A 14580-nucleotide genomic window follows, 5' to 3' on the forward strand; every position below is an offset into this window, starting at 1 on the left:
ACCACTTGGCTTTTTTGGCTGGAAAACGGAAAAAAGCAGTGTGCTGGCCTCAGCGTCCCTAGCCTCGTGTTTAGCGTGCTAGGTTGTTGAACCTCCTGCGGACTAGACAACTCCGAGGCCGAATCGAAGCTTGGAAGACAAGGATTCAACTAGTAGTCCTGGGTAGCGAGTAAGTGAAGATTTTTTCCCCCTCCAGGCCTTTGCCCCGTTCGACAAACAAAGTTGTTCGTTAGTTCACGACATATTGGAGGCTTTGGAACCTCCAAAACGATTCTGCTGTTTAAACTTTTCAACGCCGCTAACAGTGGGGTTGGCAGGTTCCTGGCGGGACGTGCAAGAGATATCCACAGAACTCAAATCATCTACGGACGATTGCATATCAAAAGAATTTTTTTTTTCTTTAATTTTGATTTTTTCTTCCTTATATTCTTTGAGTCTCAGGAGTGAGCGTTTTGGACACTGTCGATTGTTGAGATCTGCCGTCAAGGCGTTACAACAGCCATGGCTCCCACGACCCAACACCATTCAGACCTTCTGGTCGATCAAGATGAGGTCCCTGTCATTGGTGAACAAGACAGAAGCGAAACAAGTTCGCAGGATGATGCGGCTCTGTTGGTTAGTGGATAGGCCCTTTTTACTCGTGCAACCAGGGAGATAAACTGCAACAATAATAACGATAATATGAATACTGACTCGAAATCGCAGAAATCGATGGGCTACAAGCCAGTATGCTTCCCGATCCACAACATATAGGTGGAGCTTTGGTGCTTACACAATCTTCAGGTGCTTCATCGAACGTACACTCTCCTTGAGAACTTCTCGACGACGTTTGGTGAGATATGCCTTTTATCAAAGCACTCTTTCCATGACATCACTAACATACCATCATCAGCTGCGCTCTACTTCGTTGGCGGAGTTCGTGTGACTTTCAGTACCGGTATTGCAGCCGGTGGTAATCTAGCTTATTGGTAAGACAAGACTCCCTTTTCGCGGTATGTGGAAACTCACAATGAGTAGGACGAGCTACCTGGTTACTATGGTCTTCACATTCATCACTGCAGCGGTCATCGCGGAAGTATGCTCTGCGTCCCCGTCTGCAGGCTCAATCTATCTGTGGGCTGCCGAAGCTGGCGGTCCTAGATTTGGAAGACTTCTTGGTTTCACCGTTGCTTGGTGGAGTACCACTGCTTGGACTACCTTTTGCGCCAGTAACACTCAGGCCGCTGTGAATTATATGCTCTCGGTAAGCTTGCAAGTGTATTCATCTGCTAATCAGGGCCCGAGCTGACCTATCTTTTACAGGAGTTGACAGTCTTCAATGTTGACTTTCCCACTGACTCTGGTGATGTCAAATTTCGGGCAGTGCAATGGATCTGTACCGAGATCTTGCTCGCATTGGCTGCACTGATTAATTTCTTGCCTCGTGCGTAGCTCCAACTGGTCGTGATACATCGATGCCCTTTAGAGTACTGATTCTTCTAGCCAAATACTTCCGATTCGTCTTCTACCTGTCGTCCACAATGGTCTTGCTAGACTTCGTGCTCAACATCATCTGGCTTCCGATTGGCGCTCACGACACCTGGGGCTTCCGGTCAGCTCACGAAGCGTTCATGTCCACCTACAACGGTACCGGCGCCCCGCCAGCTTGGAACTGGTGTCTCTCCTACCTGGCCACTGCAGGTATTCTGATTGGGTTTGATGCCTCGGGCCATGTCGCGGAAGAGACCAAGAACGCAGCTGTCACAGCCGCTCGTGGTATTTTCTGGAGTACAGTCGCAAGTGGAGTTGGCGGATTGGCGACGATCATCCTTTTTCTCTTCTGCGCGGTTCGTTTTCCTCAATTCAGATACACATAGGATACTGACGTGCTCCAGCCGGATGCTGATACGCTCTTCTCATTCGGCTCTCCCCAGCCATTTGTGTCCCTATACGCCGTTGTCCTCGGCAAAGGCGGCCACGTCTTCATGAACATCATCTGCATTGTAGCTCTGTGGCTTGTAAGCCGTCTTTCGCTCACTATACCCCCCCCAAAGCACATTCTGACCCCTCCGCAGAACACGGCCATCGCCATCGTCGCCGCCTCGCGTCTCGTCTTCGCCGTCGCCCGTGACGGAGTCCTCCCCTTCTCCGGCTGGGTCTCCCGCGTCCACAACGGCCAGCCCCGCAACGCCGTCGTCGTCGTCTGGACCGTCGCCGCCCTCGTCACCTGCACCCTCCTCCCATCAAGTGTGGCGTTCACATCCCTCGTCTCCGCAGCCGGTGTCCCCAGCGCCGCCGCATACGGCCTCATCTGCCTCGGCCGCCTCCTCTGCACGCCCAAGCGCTTCCCCAAGCCAAAGTGGAGCCTGGGCCGCCTCAGCAAGCCATTCCAGTTCATCGGCGTATTCTGGAACGCCTGGGTCGTTGCAATCCTGTTCTCTCCATACGCATTTCCCGTGACGGGGGAAAATCTGAACTGTAAGATACCGCAATTCTTCATCCTTCTCTCAGTCTCAGTTTGTGGCAGAATATTGATGTGCTTGTCTGAATAGATGCGCCGATTATCATGGCCGGTGTGACGATTCTCGCTCTCATCTCGTACTTCGTCATGCCCGAGGACGCCTGGTTACCCCGGAACCGTATCTCGCATTTCATTGACAGCAAGGGCGCCGTCTCGGAGACCGTGGAGGAGGTCGGTTCGTCAAGAATGGCACAGCATGAGGGAACAGCGTCACAATGAGAAGTGATCTGTATGAGGTCGATTGTACATTATCTAAAAGTGGTATATTCTCCTATTCAGCCGTCATTTGGGTGGCTGTAAAATCGTTTCAGTAACGCACGTAATATATAGCGCGAGAGAAAAAATCAAGTTTGAAAGCGCTGATGTGGTAAATGGTGAGCAAAGACACCCTGTCTATTCCTTATCTTCCATTCCATCAATGATCCCATATGTCCTGCCATCCGTCCCGCCAGTAAATAACAGTCCTATATACGATAACCAGACACCAAGTGTCCTCAAATGAGAATCGAACCGGGAAGGGAATCCATCAAATAAAGTCGTGAGGGCCCAGCCCAACCTAACGCCTGCCATAGGGAAAAAAAAAAAAAATTTGAACAACCCCAATATCGCTAATAAAAGGAACGAGTCAACTAGAATTTTCCGTTCGAGCCATGCTGGTACCAGTACCAAGAAGCATCCAAAAAACAAAAGTGGCGCCAAGAATTCAGTGGCCTAGAGCCATCTACGGGAGAAGGATCGATGTGCGGATATCATCCATCCTGTCGACCCAACCCTCCGGGAAAGCGCGTTGTTTGAACCAGGCTTTCTCTAGTTCTTCGAGGGCCTTATCGACATTCTATCTAACGAGTTAGTTCATGTGTGCAGTTGACCAACGGGGGGATTGGGCCGACGTGCCTTGAAGCCGAACCGCTGGCAGTCCACCATTGTTTGGCGGACTGCCTTTTGCTGCGCTTCATCTCGGGTTTCTCGCCCTGCAATAAAGAGCGGCCACATCACTGCCAGCTGACCGACATCTCTTGCCAGCTTCTTGATCAGATTAAGTATGCGAGTGGCCAGCACTTGTAGGAACGGTGTCTGGGGTGGACGATCGGGACGCTCAGCTGCGATCACTTTATGCAAGAAGATAATCGTCGCTTTCTCATAGGCCTCGATACATCCGGCATACTCCATGATTTCCGGGTATTGGTATTGTTGTAGGCTTTCGTCGTCCAACTCGCCTAGCTGCTGGATGCATTGCGGCGCATTGGCGCGCCACTGAACTAGTCGGTTTAACAAGTCACCGTAGATGACATCTTGTTGCGCAGGCGTGAGCCACTTCTCATGTTTCGCTTTTCCAAAAGCGCTAATGTCGGCTTGAATCTCCATCATGATGGACCAGCATTGTCGAAGCTCGTTCAACCGGTCATCGCCGGGTGTGGGCGATGACAGACTCGGAGTGCCTAGATTGTATTCCCATCCGCCTCCGTGTGTCCTCCAGTAGCTTCCTTCGACTACAGTGCCTTCACTGGTATTGCATGCGCCCGCGACGTCGAGATAGGAAAGAAGGGAGATGAGAAAATGTCGAAGGGGATGATTCGATTCCGCGAGCCGTTGGGCCTCTTTTGCAGGGTCGCTTCTCTTCGATAAAAACAACGATTTGTAGATCTCGCGAGCGCCTTTGAGATGGATCACCCAATTATCATGTCCCGAATCCATCATCTAGTTTAAACCCGATAAGGTTAGCGAGGAGCTCATTCGTGTCGTCGCGGAGTTATTTACCTACCTCAAATAAAGACAGCAAGAGACAAGTTGCAAAGTCTGCGATTTGGACTTCATGGTCGGGATGTGTGTACCTCGTCCTAAAGGTCTTCACCACCTCCCCATACTTGCCCATTGCTTGTTGAAAATGGACATTGCGTTTTGGGCCGGCGGACGTATTTGCGAGGTGCAACGCGCCAAGCGCTTGCATGGCGCTCGCCACGGATGGGGACGACTGCGCGAGTTCGGGAAAGTATTGTCGAAACGGGTTGACGTTATTCGAATTATCGTAGATCAGGAGCAACGTGGAGACCTGTTCGATGAAATGGGTATAATAGCGGCCCTCTACGAGATCTAACGACGAGGGCATGAAACCGGAAGGAGAAAGGGGGTCTTGGAATCGATATTTGACCGGAGCCGAGTCGCCAACGGTCGTCGGAGAAATCACTATGCCATCAACAAGATCATCCTTCTCGTCCCGGGGCTCCTGCTTGACATGCTTGATATCTGCTTGCTGATTTTTGACCGTGATTGCATTTGCCGTGCTGATATTGTTTGGGCTCGGGGACAAGTCCTGTGCACCTTGCGACGGGCCATAGACTTTGAAGGTCATTCGACCTTGGGTCCCATCGCAATCGAGACCCAACCGTGTACAATTTTTGCATGACGGAGAGGCCTCGTCGCAACGAACATGACGTCGCCTACAGGTTAAACAACCTGTAAAGCCACGACGATGCCATCGACGCACGCGTTTCTTCTTTTCCGGCGCAGGAGCGGCGACGGCTTGGGGTTGTGCAGCTGGCGGAGGAGCAGGCTTTCCGGGGGGGAACACCACTGTATGCATCTCCATGAGGAGAGTAGTCACGATACCAAACTAAAAGGTAGCGACATGAAGCTGAGAATGTGGAGGAAGTGGAGGAGACCAGCGGTTTTGACCGAAGAATAATAATATAATAGTAAGCCAAGATTGGGGCACAATTAACGATTGATTTGACCGGTAATAATCATAGCTAGAGAAATCCCGACACAAGCAAAAAGATAGACCGGGATGATGAGATACTTTTTACGGCAAACTTAGTGATACACCATTCAAAAGTACTAAGAATCGGATGGAAGGATATTGAGGAGGTAGATAGATGAGAAGTAGCGATAGCAGTAGATAGGGAGATGGTAATGACGAGGAGGGGAGGGGGGGAGGATCAGTTGCAGTCACTTGCAGTGAGAAGGAGGTTGTGTCGAGTCGTTGAGTCGGAGAATGAAAAGAGAAAGGAGCGGCGAATCACCGGATCAGGCGGGGGGTGGGGGACGCAGAGAGAGGAAGCTCATGCCCATCACTTATCTGTGACTAAGGCTCCCCCTCACCGCTCCGCGTTGAGGGGTGAGCCACAGCGAAACCACCAACCACACCGAATCCACCATTTTTCGATAGAAATCATGATTTTGATGCCATACTAGGGGTTATCTATATAAAAAAAATTACTATTCTCATCTACTGCCTTTGCTAATCCATTTGATACCATATTCCCTTATGTAGATGCTAGTGGTGGGGGCTTACCATGCACTTTCTCCCATTGCGTTTGTAAACGTCTCTCTTGCGCGGCAGCATCTTTGGCCTTCCTTGAAGCAATTGATCGATTTGCATCACGTAATGTCAATATACCAGACTGGCTAAGCGGCTTAACCTGCCGCTTAGTATATTGACGCCGTAGGGGGGCCTGCGCGGCCCTTATTCGACCAATAGTTTCATTTGCTATAGCCAGGTGCTCAGCGGCGATTCGGTTATGTTCAAATATCCGTTCAAGATTTCGCTGCAGCTTTGGTGTAAGCAGATCTGCATGCTTAGATAGCTTTGCCTGGTTCTTCTTAAGGGTCTGAATCGTCCGCGGAGGTGAGATATCAATACTAGATGAAGATGGCGGCCGAGATGGCGGCTGAGAGGGTGGCGTAGAGGGAGTCATCTTATCAAGATCAGGCGCGTAGATATCCGGAATTCCTTCCCATAGTAAGATAGCAAGATCGTCAGCTATCTTACTATTGACTGGCCAGATTCCACGATCTTTGAAGGCCTCACGGATGATCCTTTGGTTGAAAGCCTTCTCTCGTACTGGTCCAATCATGTGTAAGAATTCTGACTTCCCTACAGGCTCACCAGCCCAGTAAGATAGCTCATTATTCATACGACGAAAGTGTTGCTTATAGCTTAAGAATGGCTTACCATCCAAAGGCTGGCAAAGATGTGTCGTATGAGGAAGGAATCCAAAGGGAATAACGCCATTATCTTCGCAAAGTTGCAAGAATTCGACAGTGAGATGAGAGCCATGGCCATCAAATATAAGTATCCGTTTCTCCCCCTTCTTTGTACGCTCGTTTGTTGCATTGATAAAGCTTTGAAGCCATTGAACGGCTAGTTCATCTGATATCCAGCCATTAGGAGACGTCGCTATCGTAGTATCTGGTGGTAAGGCCTCGCTCTCATTGAACCAAGATTCCATGAAGATTCCGTTGCCTTTAGGAAGCGAGCATAGATTAGTATTTAAAGGAAGGGAAGAATCATTAGGAACTTACCTTTAAAGATAAACCAGGGATCCATCTGCCATCCATCTGCAGCTACACATTCAATAGCTGTAATATTCTCTCCTCTTTCGGATTCGGCAAGATCAGGCACTTTTGAACCTTTTGAACTGATTACCTTCCTAGATTTGCCTTCGCCAGGCTGGAAGCCGCATTCATCAAAGTTGTATACCAACCGCGCTGGTGTATCCTTTTTAACCACCCCTGCAAGCTGATTATACCAATGTGTCAGTAAACCTGCATCCTCAGCCTGGATACGCTTGAATTCCTTTATCTTTTGCTTCGCTGGGCCTAGATTAAGGTGTTCTGGAAGTCGTTTCTCAAAGCGATATGCCCACATCTTGCTAACCTGCCTAGATTCCCCTGCGCGTCGAAGTGCCTGATTTGCATACTCTTCTAGTAGCTTGGGCGTCACTGGCATATTCCGATCACGCATACAGACTATCCACTGGATTAAGGCCTCCTCCTGGTATCCCTTAAGGGCTCTATTAACTGGTTTGTTGGCTAGTCGAGGATGCACATGCTTCTTGACGCGATCACGTAGGGTCGCATAAGGAACACCATATTCACGCGCAATCTTGGAGATATTTGGCTTTTTTTGGGCCTGAGCGGCCTCGCAGGCCTCGAGGAGGTAAGATTCATTAATTTTAGAAGATTTAGGCATGTTGGATGGTTGGAATAGCTTCAAATAGTCAAAATATCGAAAAATGGTGGATTCGGTGTGGTTGGTGGTTTCGCTGTGGCTCACCCTCAACGCGGAGCGGTGAGGGGGAGCCTTAGTCACAGATACTTCACTACGGAGTACGGAGTACGGAGTACCTTACTTGCTTTTCCTTGTTCCTTAGGGAGGGGGCACAGATTCTGGGGAGAGCACTGAGCTCAGGTTGGCTTCAAGCCTTTATTATTAATTCAGTCAGTCCATTGTTATTGCTATTACTATTACGATTACGATTACGATTACAATTATAGAGTTAAACCTACCGCGAAAACAGCCCATTTTAAGATTTACGGAAGATTGCCAAACTTTGTTCTTCGCTTCCACCTGCTGTCCTCACTCTCTCACCCGAGTCGCTCCATAGTCTACGGAGTACACCTGCGGAGTACAAATCTTGCATTGGCGGATCAACTCAATTCCCGTCCTTGAAAGTCGAATGATCAGCCTCACGGGATAGGGGTAGACGATCGGTCTGCTCCCAGTATCAATTCCAGAACCAGTTCCAACGCCAGTTTCGATGTCCATGACCTGAGCTATTGTCAATGGATGAGGGTGAATGACGATGGGGTCACGATGATCGGCCCTAGTGGATGATCATGATGTGCCAATTCCGCCTCGTGGTGCTGGTGCCTTGTGGATGATTATTATTTGGCAAGGTGATCCATCCATGATCATATCTACAGAGGACGGAATAGTCAGTGGAGGGTACCCGTGGCATCGCTAATCACACGGGCCCGGCAGATTGCTACTGGTCGAGAATCCACATCCCTGATATGCGTTGAGAGGGAAAAATGCCTGGTTCGGCTATTCCTATTTGTGATTCGACTCCACGACGACTGGGAAACTCGAGGCGTTCAGTTCAGTTCCCACTTGCCTGAAGCCCCGATCGTACCCGTGTCTGGCTGGGAACCAGTGGGCCAGTCTCCCCACGACTGCGAACAACTGATGTTCGGGTCCACATTCGCGTCGGTGGTTCTATCGCGAGTGTACGGAGGAGTATCCTATATGAGTATTGCAGTGAAGCAATCCTCCATCCACTTCCTTCGCTTTCTACAGCTAATCTACATTCTCTATGGAGTATTACTGAATTCTTCTCCAGGGATGGTGTCCGCTATCGGCGATCATGTAGTGGGACTGTCTTTACGGAACTCAATTTACTCAAGTCGTCTAATACCGAGCCTACGCGGAAAGAAGTGTCTTGGCTGCCTGTGTCTGATTCGAAGAGAAGGACATATCTAACCAATAGTCGTCAACTGTGAATACTCAGGGGCTTGCTGGTATGGAAGTGGGGGCCGGATTTCTAGTTCTCCGTAATGATTCACTGTTCTGGCCCCATAGATAATCAATCATCTACCATGAGACTTTCAGGAGTAGCTGCGGTGAAGACGTGACTTTGGCACCGTTGAGAATTAGGTTTTAGTCTCCAAGGTCATCCTAAACTCGCTCTCGGTCACAGTGAAACGCATGGCTGGACTTGACTTTTGGTCTTTTTTTCCCCTGTTTCCTCCAAAGGAAAAGTGACGCTACGTACGATCGGAGGTCCACTCTTGTGTTATCAACTTTCCATCATCCGCTGCGGCCACACCACCTTGTTTTGACCTGATTCAGTTGACTGACAATGGCAACCCTGTGGGATCAGTGCACTGGAGCACTGGAGACAATATCCTTGATTCTCCAATGCAGACGGTCGATCATGATTTTCCGTGATCGCCGCCGTCCTGGTGGTGGGCCGGAGCACAACCGTCGAAGCCGTGGCTGCCATCTCTGCCATGGGTTTCCTTGAGCTTGTTTCCATGGTCTTTGTTGAAAGCGATAACTCTCTTTGGTAAGCCCGTTTTCGGTCAGGAAGCAGAGCCGTGACGGCCTAAGGTAGACTATTTCAAGACAGTACAGAGTAAGTGACTGCAAATAGCCCTTTTTCCAGTACTTTGTCGAAATTATGAACACTTAACGCAATATCGCAATCTCAGTCATGTGAACGCGTTTGAACTACTCCGTACCCGCGCCGTCAAATGCCATACGCATGCGAGTCCGTCTCCTGTCTCATTCAGTTCGCACGGTCGATCATGGCGGCTGGTTGCGCCTGGCTGAAACGTGTCAAACAGCTTCTCCCTCCGACCTCGCTTCGATGTTATCCCGGTCCCGAAAGCCTTTTCCAGCACATAGCCCCGAGGATTCTCCTCGGGGAAATTGCTTGGACCACTCTACGGGGAGACGCCGGATCCTCCCTTTTCTTGTCTCGCGTCAATTCGGGGAGCCTCCGGCAAATGAAGACCTCTAGGTTTGATTATTAGATTCCTGCTTCTGTCGAACATATGATGGATTCCATTCTAACGACGAGATCTGTCTGCCTTTGGCCTTTGTACCCTCCAAAAGTTTAATGGTTCTAGAGCATCTTCCAATGGAGGATGTGGCGCCTGGCATCGCATGTGCTATTCTCAGCCAATTGGCTTTGGCCAAGGATTCCGCGAATGACCCCTAGTGAAGAAAACCTTTTCCCAGGTTCATTGGGTCCATTGGGGTGAGAGTAATTGATACCTCCTGGTTTCATTACCGCGTAAATCTTGATAGACATCTCGGTTGCCCATTTGGCCCATGCGAAAAGTGTTATTCCTCTACCATAGTTGTGATGTTCACCTAGGATGACCCCAGTCTGCACGACTCAACAAAGGACGATCGTGGATGCTATATTCCTTGGTGCCAGCAGAATCCCTTTGGCAATCCAACAAGAATGGATCAAAATACAGGCCATCACGTAGCCCTGACCTATATTGTAGATTACAGACTCTGTTGAATGCTTTATGCATCTATCATAATACCTATACTAGCAAGAAAGTGATCTTATTACTTACTAGTAACTCTCTATCTACCTAATATCTTACAATCGGCACCCAACAGCGACCAGCCCTGCTAGACTTCGACTTAAAACCCGCAGCTGCAGCTGCAGCTTCAGCAGCATTATTCAATAGTTCAGAACTCCCAAGCCTTATCTCCCTTGTACGGCTGGGCCTCGAGCGCAAATCGGGTGCAGGCACTCTGCCCATTGGAGCCATTGTTGGTGATCGCACCCGTCGTGCCGTTGGTGTACTCGGCCCACACCTTCCACTGCTTGGCGTCCTTGTCGACGGAGCACAACCACAGCGTCAGGAAGGGGTTGAGGAAGCCGTCCTTCATGATGGGGAGGTCGGCGAGCGAGCCGTCGGGGATGTATCCGCTGTGCGGGACTGTGTAGGTCAGCTGGCCCTCGGGGGAGATGTAGACTGTACCACAAAAAAGGTATCAGCTACCGCTGTCGCCCAAAAAAAATACTACTGGGGGGAAGGAAAGGAAAAGAAAAGAAAAGGCGAGCAATACCCTGCTGACCGCCGGGCACAGCAACATTCAGGAACAGCTTCGAGCCCTGCGAGACGAAGGAGGTGGTGTTGACGGCTGGGCAGTCCTGGACGTTCTCCGGGCACGAGGAGACGGTAGGCTTGCCGCTCCAGAAGGCGCCGGCGTTGGCGTTCAGGGGGCCCTCGAGGGTTCCCATGCTGTTGGACCAGCGGACGTTGAGGGTGAATGGTTCCTGTTCGTGCTGGCCTTGGGCGGTTGCGGCGCCGAGAAGGGGAGCGAGAGAGAGGACAGTGCTGAGCTTCATTTTTGATAGCTTGTCTGATTGCCTGTGTCAGTAGATGCTGATGATGACGGTGATGTTGAGATGCTATCTGCAGAGCTCCTGAAGCTCCTTATGTACCCCGTGTGTCTCTCCTATTTTCTCGGAGGCCAACCGAGGATTGAGCTGGTCTGCAAGAGTCGAAGTGATAGTATCATTCATCTTCCAGTTTTTTTTCTCCACATCAAGTGAGACATGAGGTCATTTTGTATAGTGGCGATGCTAAGAATATACTCTGTACGTTCTTCACAAAGTGGGTAGGCATTTGTTGGATGCTATTCAATTCAGACCGCTCAACAGCTACACTCAAGAAGGAAATCATGATGTGGATCTGGTGATCTCTATCGATTTGAGGATGAGGGAATTGTTGCTGTCTCAAAACATGGGCAATAATGACTAGCGGGAAGGCCAAGTTCTGCAGCCTTGGCCGCTGAGCATCAGGGATATGTAACTGCATAATTGTGAGACACTTGTGTTTCATTTTCATATATTAATCCTGCTGCCTCGGCGCAAAATGGTCTCTTGGCTGCCTGGAAACAGACTCCGAGCTCTTCATACTGAGTATTAACATGTGCACACATCAAAGAGGGTATTCGTATCACGTCTATCATAGGAAAGGAATGGTCCAGCTTCGCCCGCATTATTCAAAGACTGTCATCGCTCAAGCATTAAATGCAACGTTGCAATAAGATATATGTTTGGATCTGCCCTCGAGGCGGAGCTCGGCACAGGCATGTTGTAAAGCTGTCTTGAATCAGACTGTATTTCAGTCAGTGAGCAGCCGATTTGTGCCCTGCAACAGCGATTCTTACTATATAACGAATGTCCATGATCGATAATTGATGTCCCCAAAGGTCATATCCAGGCGCTAAGCAGCCTTTGCCTCAGATTGCACACTGTTTTTCTGGTCGACAATAGTTCGCTCCAGCTGGGCTCTCTCTTCGTCGGTCGCATCGGTGAGATGAACGGCAACCTCTTCGCCAAAGTTCTTCGCGATTTCTTCCAAGGTCAAGCGTGCGGTCTCCGGGAAGAAGAAGTAAATAACTTCGAGGCATTAGTGGAAGTTTCGTCGAGCACTTGCGTGTCCGTCTTACCGGGAATGAAGAATGCAGACCAGCAGATGATGACCAGGTAGTACTTCCAGCCAATATTGTTGAAGCCCATAGGGGCAGTCTCAAGCAAGATCAGGGTAGCTGCATCCATGTTAGTTGCTGTTCGGACCATACAACCGGGATGAACATACCGGCAAACTGCCCAAAAAGGGAGAATCCCATGCCGATGGGTCTGATCTCCGTTGGGAAGATCTCAGAGACATAGAGGTACATGGTCGTGTCGCAGAAAGTTCTGTGCATCGGTTAGGGTCGCACAGTACAAGCATCTGCGGAGAAACTTACCCCTGGAACGCCAGGTAGAGATATATGAACAGAATGCCAAAGGCGTTTCCGGCCTTGTTTGTTGTGCCCGCATATTCGGCGGTCATTGCAGCCAAGCATGAAGTAGTGATTATGATTCCAACGAAACCGGTGATGTACATACCCCGCCGCGAGTTGACCTTGTCATGAAGCCAGGCACCCAAGGGATTGTAGATAAGACCTGCAGGGGTAAGCTATGCGCTCAAACCTGACTGACAAGTACTCACCAGCTGTTGTCAGCCACACTGCGCTCAGAAGCAAAGGCATACCGCCCTTCATGCCGAGATTTGAGTATAGCAAAACCGCGTAGTTGTTCTGTCAGATTGTAAGTGCTTGATTCAACCTTGACAAGCAGGATACTAACAATAATCAAGGGCCCACCAAATTCTGCTCCCCACTGAGTTAGGAACCCGATGACCATTCGCTTTCTGTACGACTTCTTCTTCACGACTGCTTTCCACACATTGCCGTACTCGGACAGCCTCTCAGATTCCAAGCGAATCTGTTCTGCAGTCTGATAATACTCCTCCTTCGCGACGAGGTTGTCCGGGTCGTCGGGGGACTGACGGAGCCGCTCCAAGACGACCTTGGCTTCCTCGTGCTTGCCCTTTGAGATGAGCCAACGCGGAGAGCGCGGAAGCCATGGAGATCCGACGAGGAGCACAAGAGGTGGCAGACACTGAAGGGCCAGCGGGAACCTCCAGCCGAACGAGCCAATGTCCTTGGCATAATAGCATGCGTAGCCAACCCAACCAGAAAGCATATACCCAAACACCAGGAAGATCGCATGATGACCAACAAGCCAGCCGCGGCGAAACGCGCTCGACATTTCAGAAAGGTACATGGGACACACCGTGACCAGGATACCGATGCCGAGACCGCAGACGAACCGACCCGCTTGGAACATTCTGCGAGATGTGAGCTATGCCTTGACCAAGAATATGCGGATTAGAACATACTCGAGCGAGTTTGCGCCAGCCTGAAGCGCGCCACCGAAGAGGGAGAAAAAGGCACCGAACTGGATGTTCACCTTACGACCAAAGTAATCGCATGACCACATAATGAACAACGTGCCGACAGCACCTCCGGCGCTGAAGACACCATTAGCTGTCGAGATAGCCGGCGTTGTGATCGAGGCATATCCCGGTTCCCCCTCGGCAGGGAGCTTGAAATAGCTATACCATCCCGGCTGCCCGATTGTACTACTGATGATGGAAGCACAGTAACCATAGGTCTGGAGAGCAGATTAGTCAACGCATTAACATGGTCCCATGCAGCCCAGACATGCAGGGTACTGACCAGTGACCCAACGGCTACAAAAATAGTGACCAGCCTGTTATAGGTACTGGTCTGTGAACCGAACGTCCCCATGCCGTGTCAAAATTGATTGATACACAAAGCAATCCAAGCTGAACCGCAAATGCAGGAATTGACCCCTGCAAAAATGACCTGTATCACAAAAAAGAAAAGAGATTGCGGGATGCGGAAAAGACCGGGCGGGCCGTGTGCGAGGGAACTCGGACTCCTAGCTTCACAGCACTTTTTGATGCAGCCCCTCACTTAGACTGTTCAAGTACAGTTCTAGGGGGAGAAGAAGGAATCAAGATCGGGAGAAGTCAACGCCTAATGTAGGGCCCGCGTCAAGATAAGAGGTGATTCGCTTGTCAACACCAAAAATTCTGATACCGAGCACCAAGAATGCTCGGGATATTCAAGCCATGCATGTTGCCGGAGTATCAATATCATAGTCGCGTGTACTGCCCTGCGTTAGCTCTGAAGAGACTAATTTGCAAAGGTGAACGGAGCTTTGAGCCCTCCCCTCTGCCCATTTGTTTGCGTTTGCTCCTCAGCATACCCTTGAGAATGGCCTGATTCGCTTGAAATGACTCCATTTTGTGTACCTCATTGGCCGAGCAAACGAGGGGTCGTGGTCCACTTGCTGCAGCTTGATGAGAAAGGAAGCTTAAAGCTTGCGGGTACAGTGCTAAAAGTT

General features: G+C 50.0%; 5 protein-coding genes across 5 annotated transcripts; 1 reads left to right on the forward strand and 4 right to left on the reverse strand.

Annotated features, from left to right (window-relative positions):
* Positions 1-317: 317 nt before the first annotated feature.
* AFUA_5G02790 (putative amino acid permease) lies at positions 318-2719 on the forward strand (the record flags this gene model as incomplete). Its single annotated transcript, XM_742970.3, has 10 exons — positions 318-615; positions 706-726; positions 784-832; positions 893-968; positions 1018-1243; positions 1303-1423; positions 1483-1826; positions 1875-1997; positions 2055-2457; positions 2532-2719. Exons 1-10 carry the CDS (start codon positions 502-504, stop codon positions 2717-2719), a joined length of 1665 nt encoding a protein of 554 aa, XP_748063.2. The 5' UTR covers positions 318-501.
* A 502-nt stretch (positions 2720-3221) lies between these two features.
* On the reverse strand, positions 3222-5087 carry AFUA_5G02800 (Zn(II)2Cys6 transcription factor; the record flags this gene model as incomplete). Its single annotated transcript, XM_742969.2, has 3 exons — positions 3222-3335; positions 3374-4198; positions 4263-5087. 3 exons carry the CDS (start codon positions 5085-5087, stop codon positions 3222-3224), a joined length of 1764 nt encoding a protein of 587 aa, XP_748062.2.
* Positions 5088-5763: 676 nt separating this feature from the next.
* Positions 5764-7472, reverse strand: AFUA_5G02810 (uncharacterized protein; the record flags this gene model as incomplete). The annotated part of the gene is made up of 2 exons (XM_077804735.1): positions 5764-6743; positions 6803-7472. 2 exons carry the CDS (start codon positions 7470-7472, stop codon positions 5764-5766), a joined length of 1650 nt encoding a protein of 549 aa, XP_077660873.1.
* Positions 7473-10493: 3021 nt separating this feature from the next.
* AFUA_5G02820 (uncharacterized protein) lies at positions 10494-11160 on the reverse strand (the record flags this gene model as incomplete). Its single annotated transcript, XM_742967.1, has 2 exons — positions 10494-10783; positions 10878-11160. 2 exons carry the CDS (start codon positions 11158-11160, stop codon positions 10494-10496), a joined length of 573 nt encoding a protein of 190 aa, XP_748060.1.
* A 250-nt stretch (positions 11161-11410) lies between these two features.
* AFUA_5G02840 (putative MFS sugar transporter) lies at positions 11411-14374 on the reverse strand. The gene is made up of 9 exons (XM_742966.2): positions 13887-14374; positions 13547-13821; positions 12952-13495; positions 12815-12902; positions 12570-12768; positions 12419-12519; positions 12270-12368; positions 11988-12219; positions 11411-11934 (listed from the first exon to the last, which is right to left on the reverse strand). The coding sequence occupies exons 1-8, from the start codon at positions 13956-13958 to the stop codon at positions 12044-12046; spliced, it is 1554 nt and encodes a 517-aa protein (XP_748059.1). The 5' UTR covers positions 13959-14374; the 3' UTR covers positions 11411-11934; positions 11988-12043.
* Positions 14375-14580: the final 206 nt, after the last annotated feature.

This window comes from Aspergillus fumigatus, chromosome 5 (assembly GCF_000002655.1).
Source record: "Aspergillus fumigatus Af293 chromosome 5, whole genome shotgun sequence".
Lineage (NCBI taxonomy): Eukaryota > Fungi > Ascomycota > Eurotiomycetes > Eurotiales > Aspergillaceae > Aspergillus > Aspergillus fumigatus.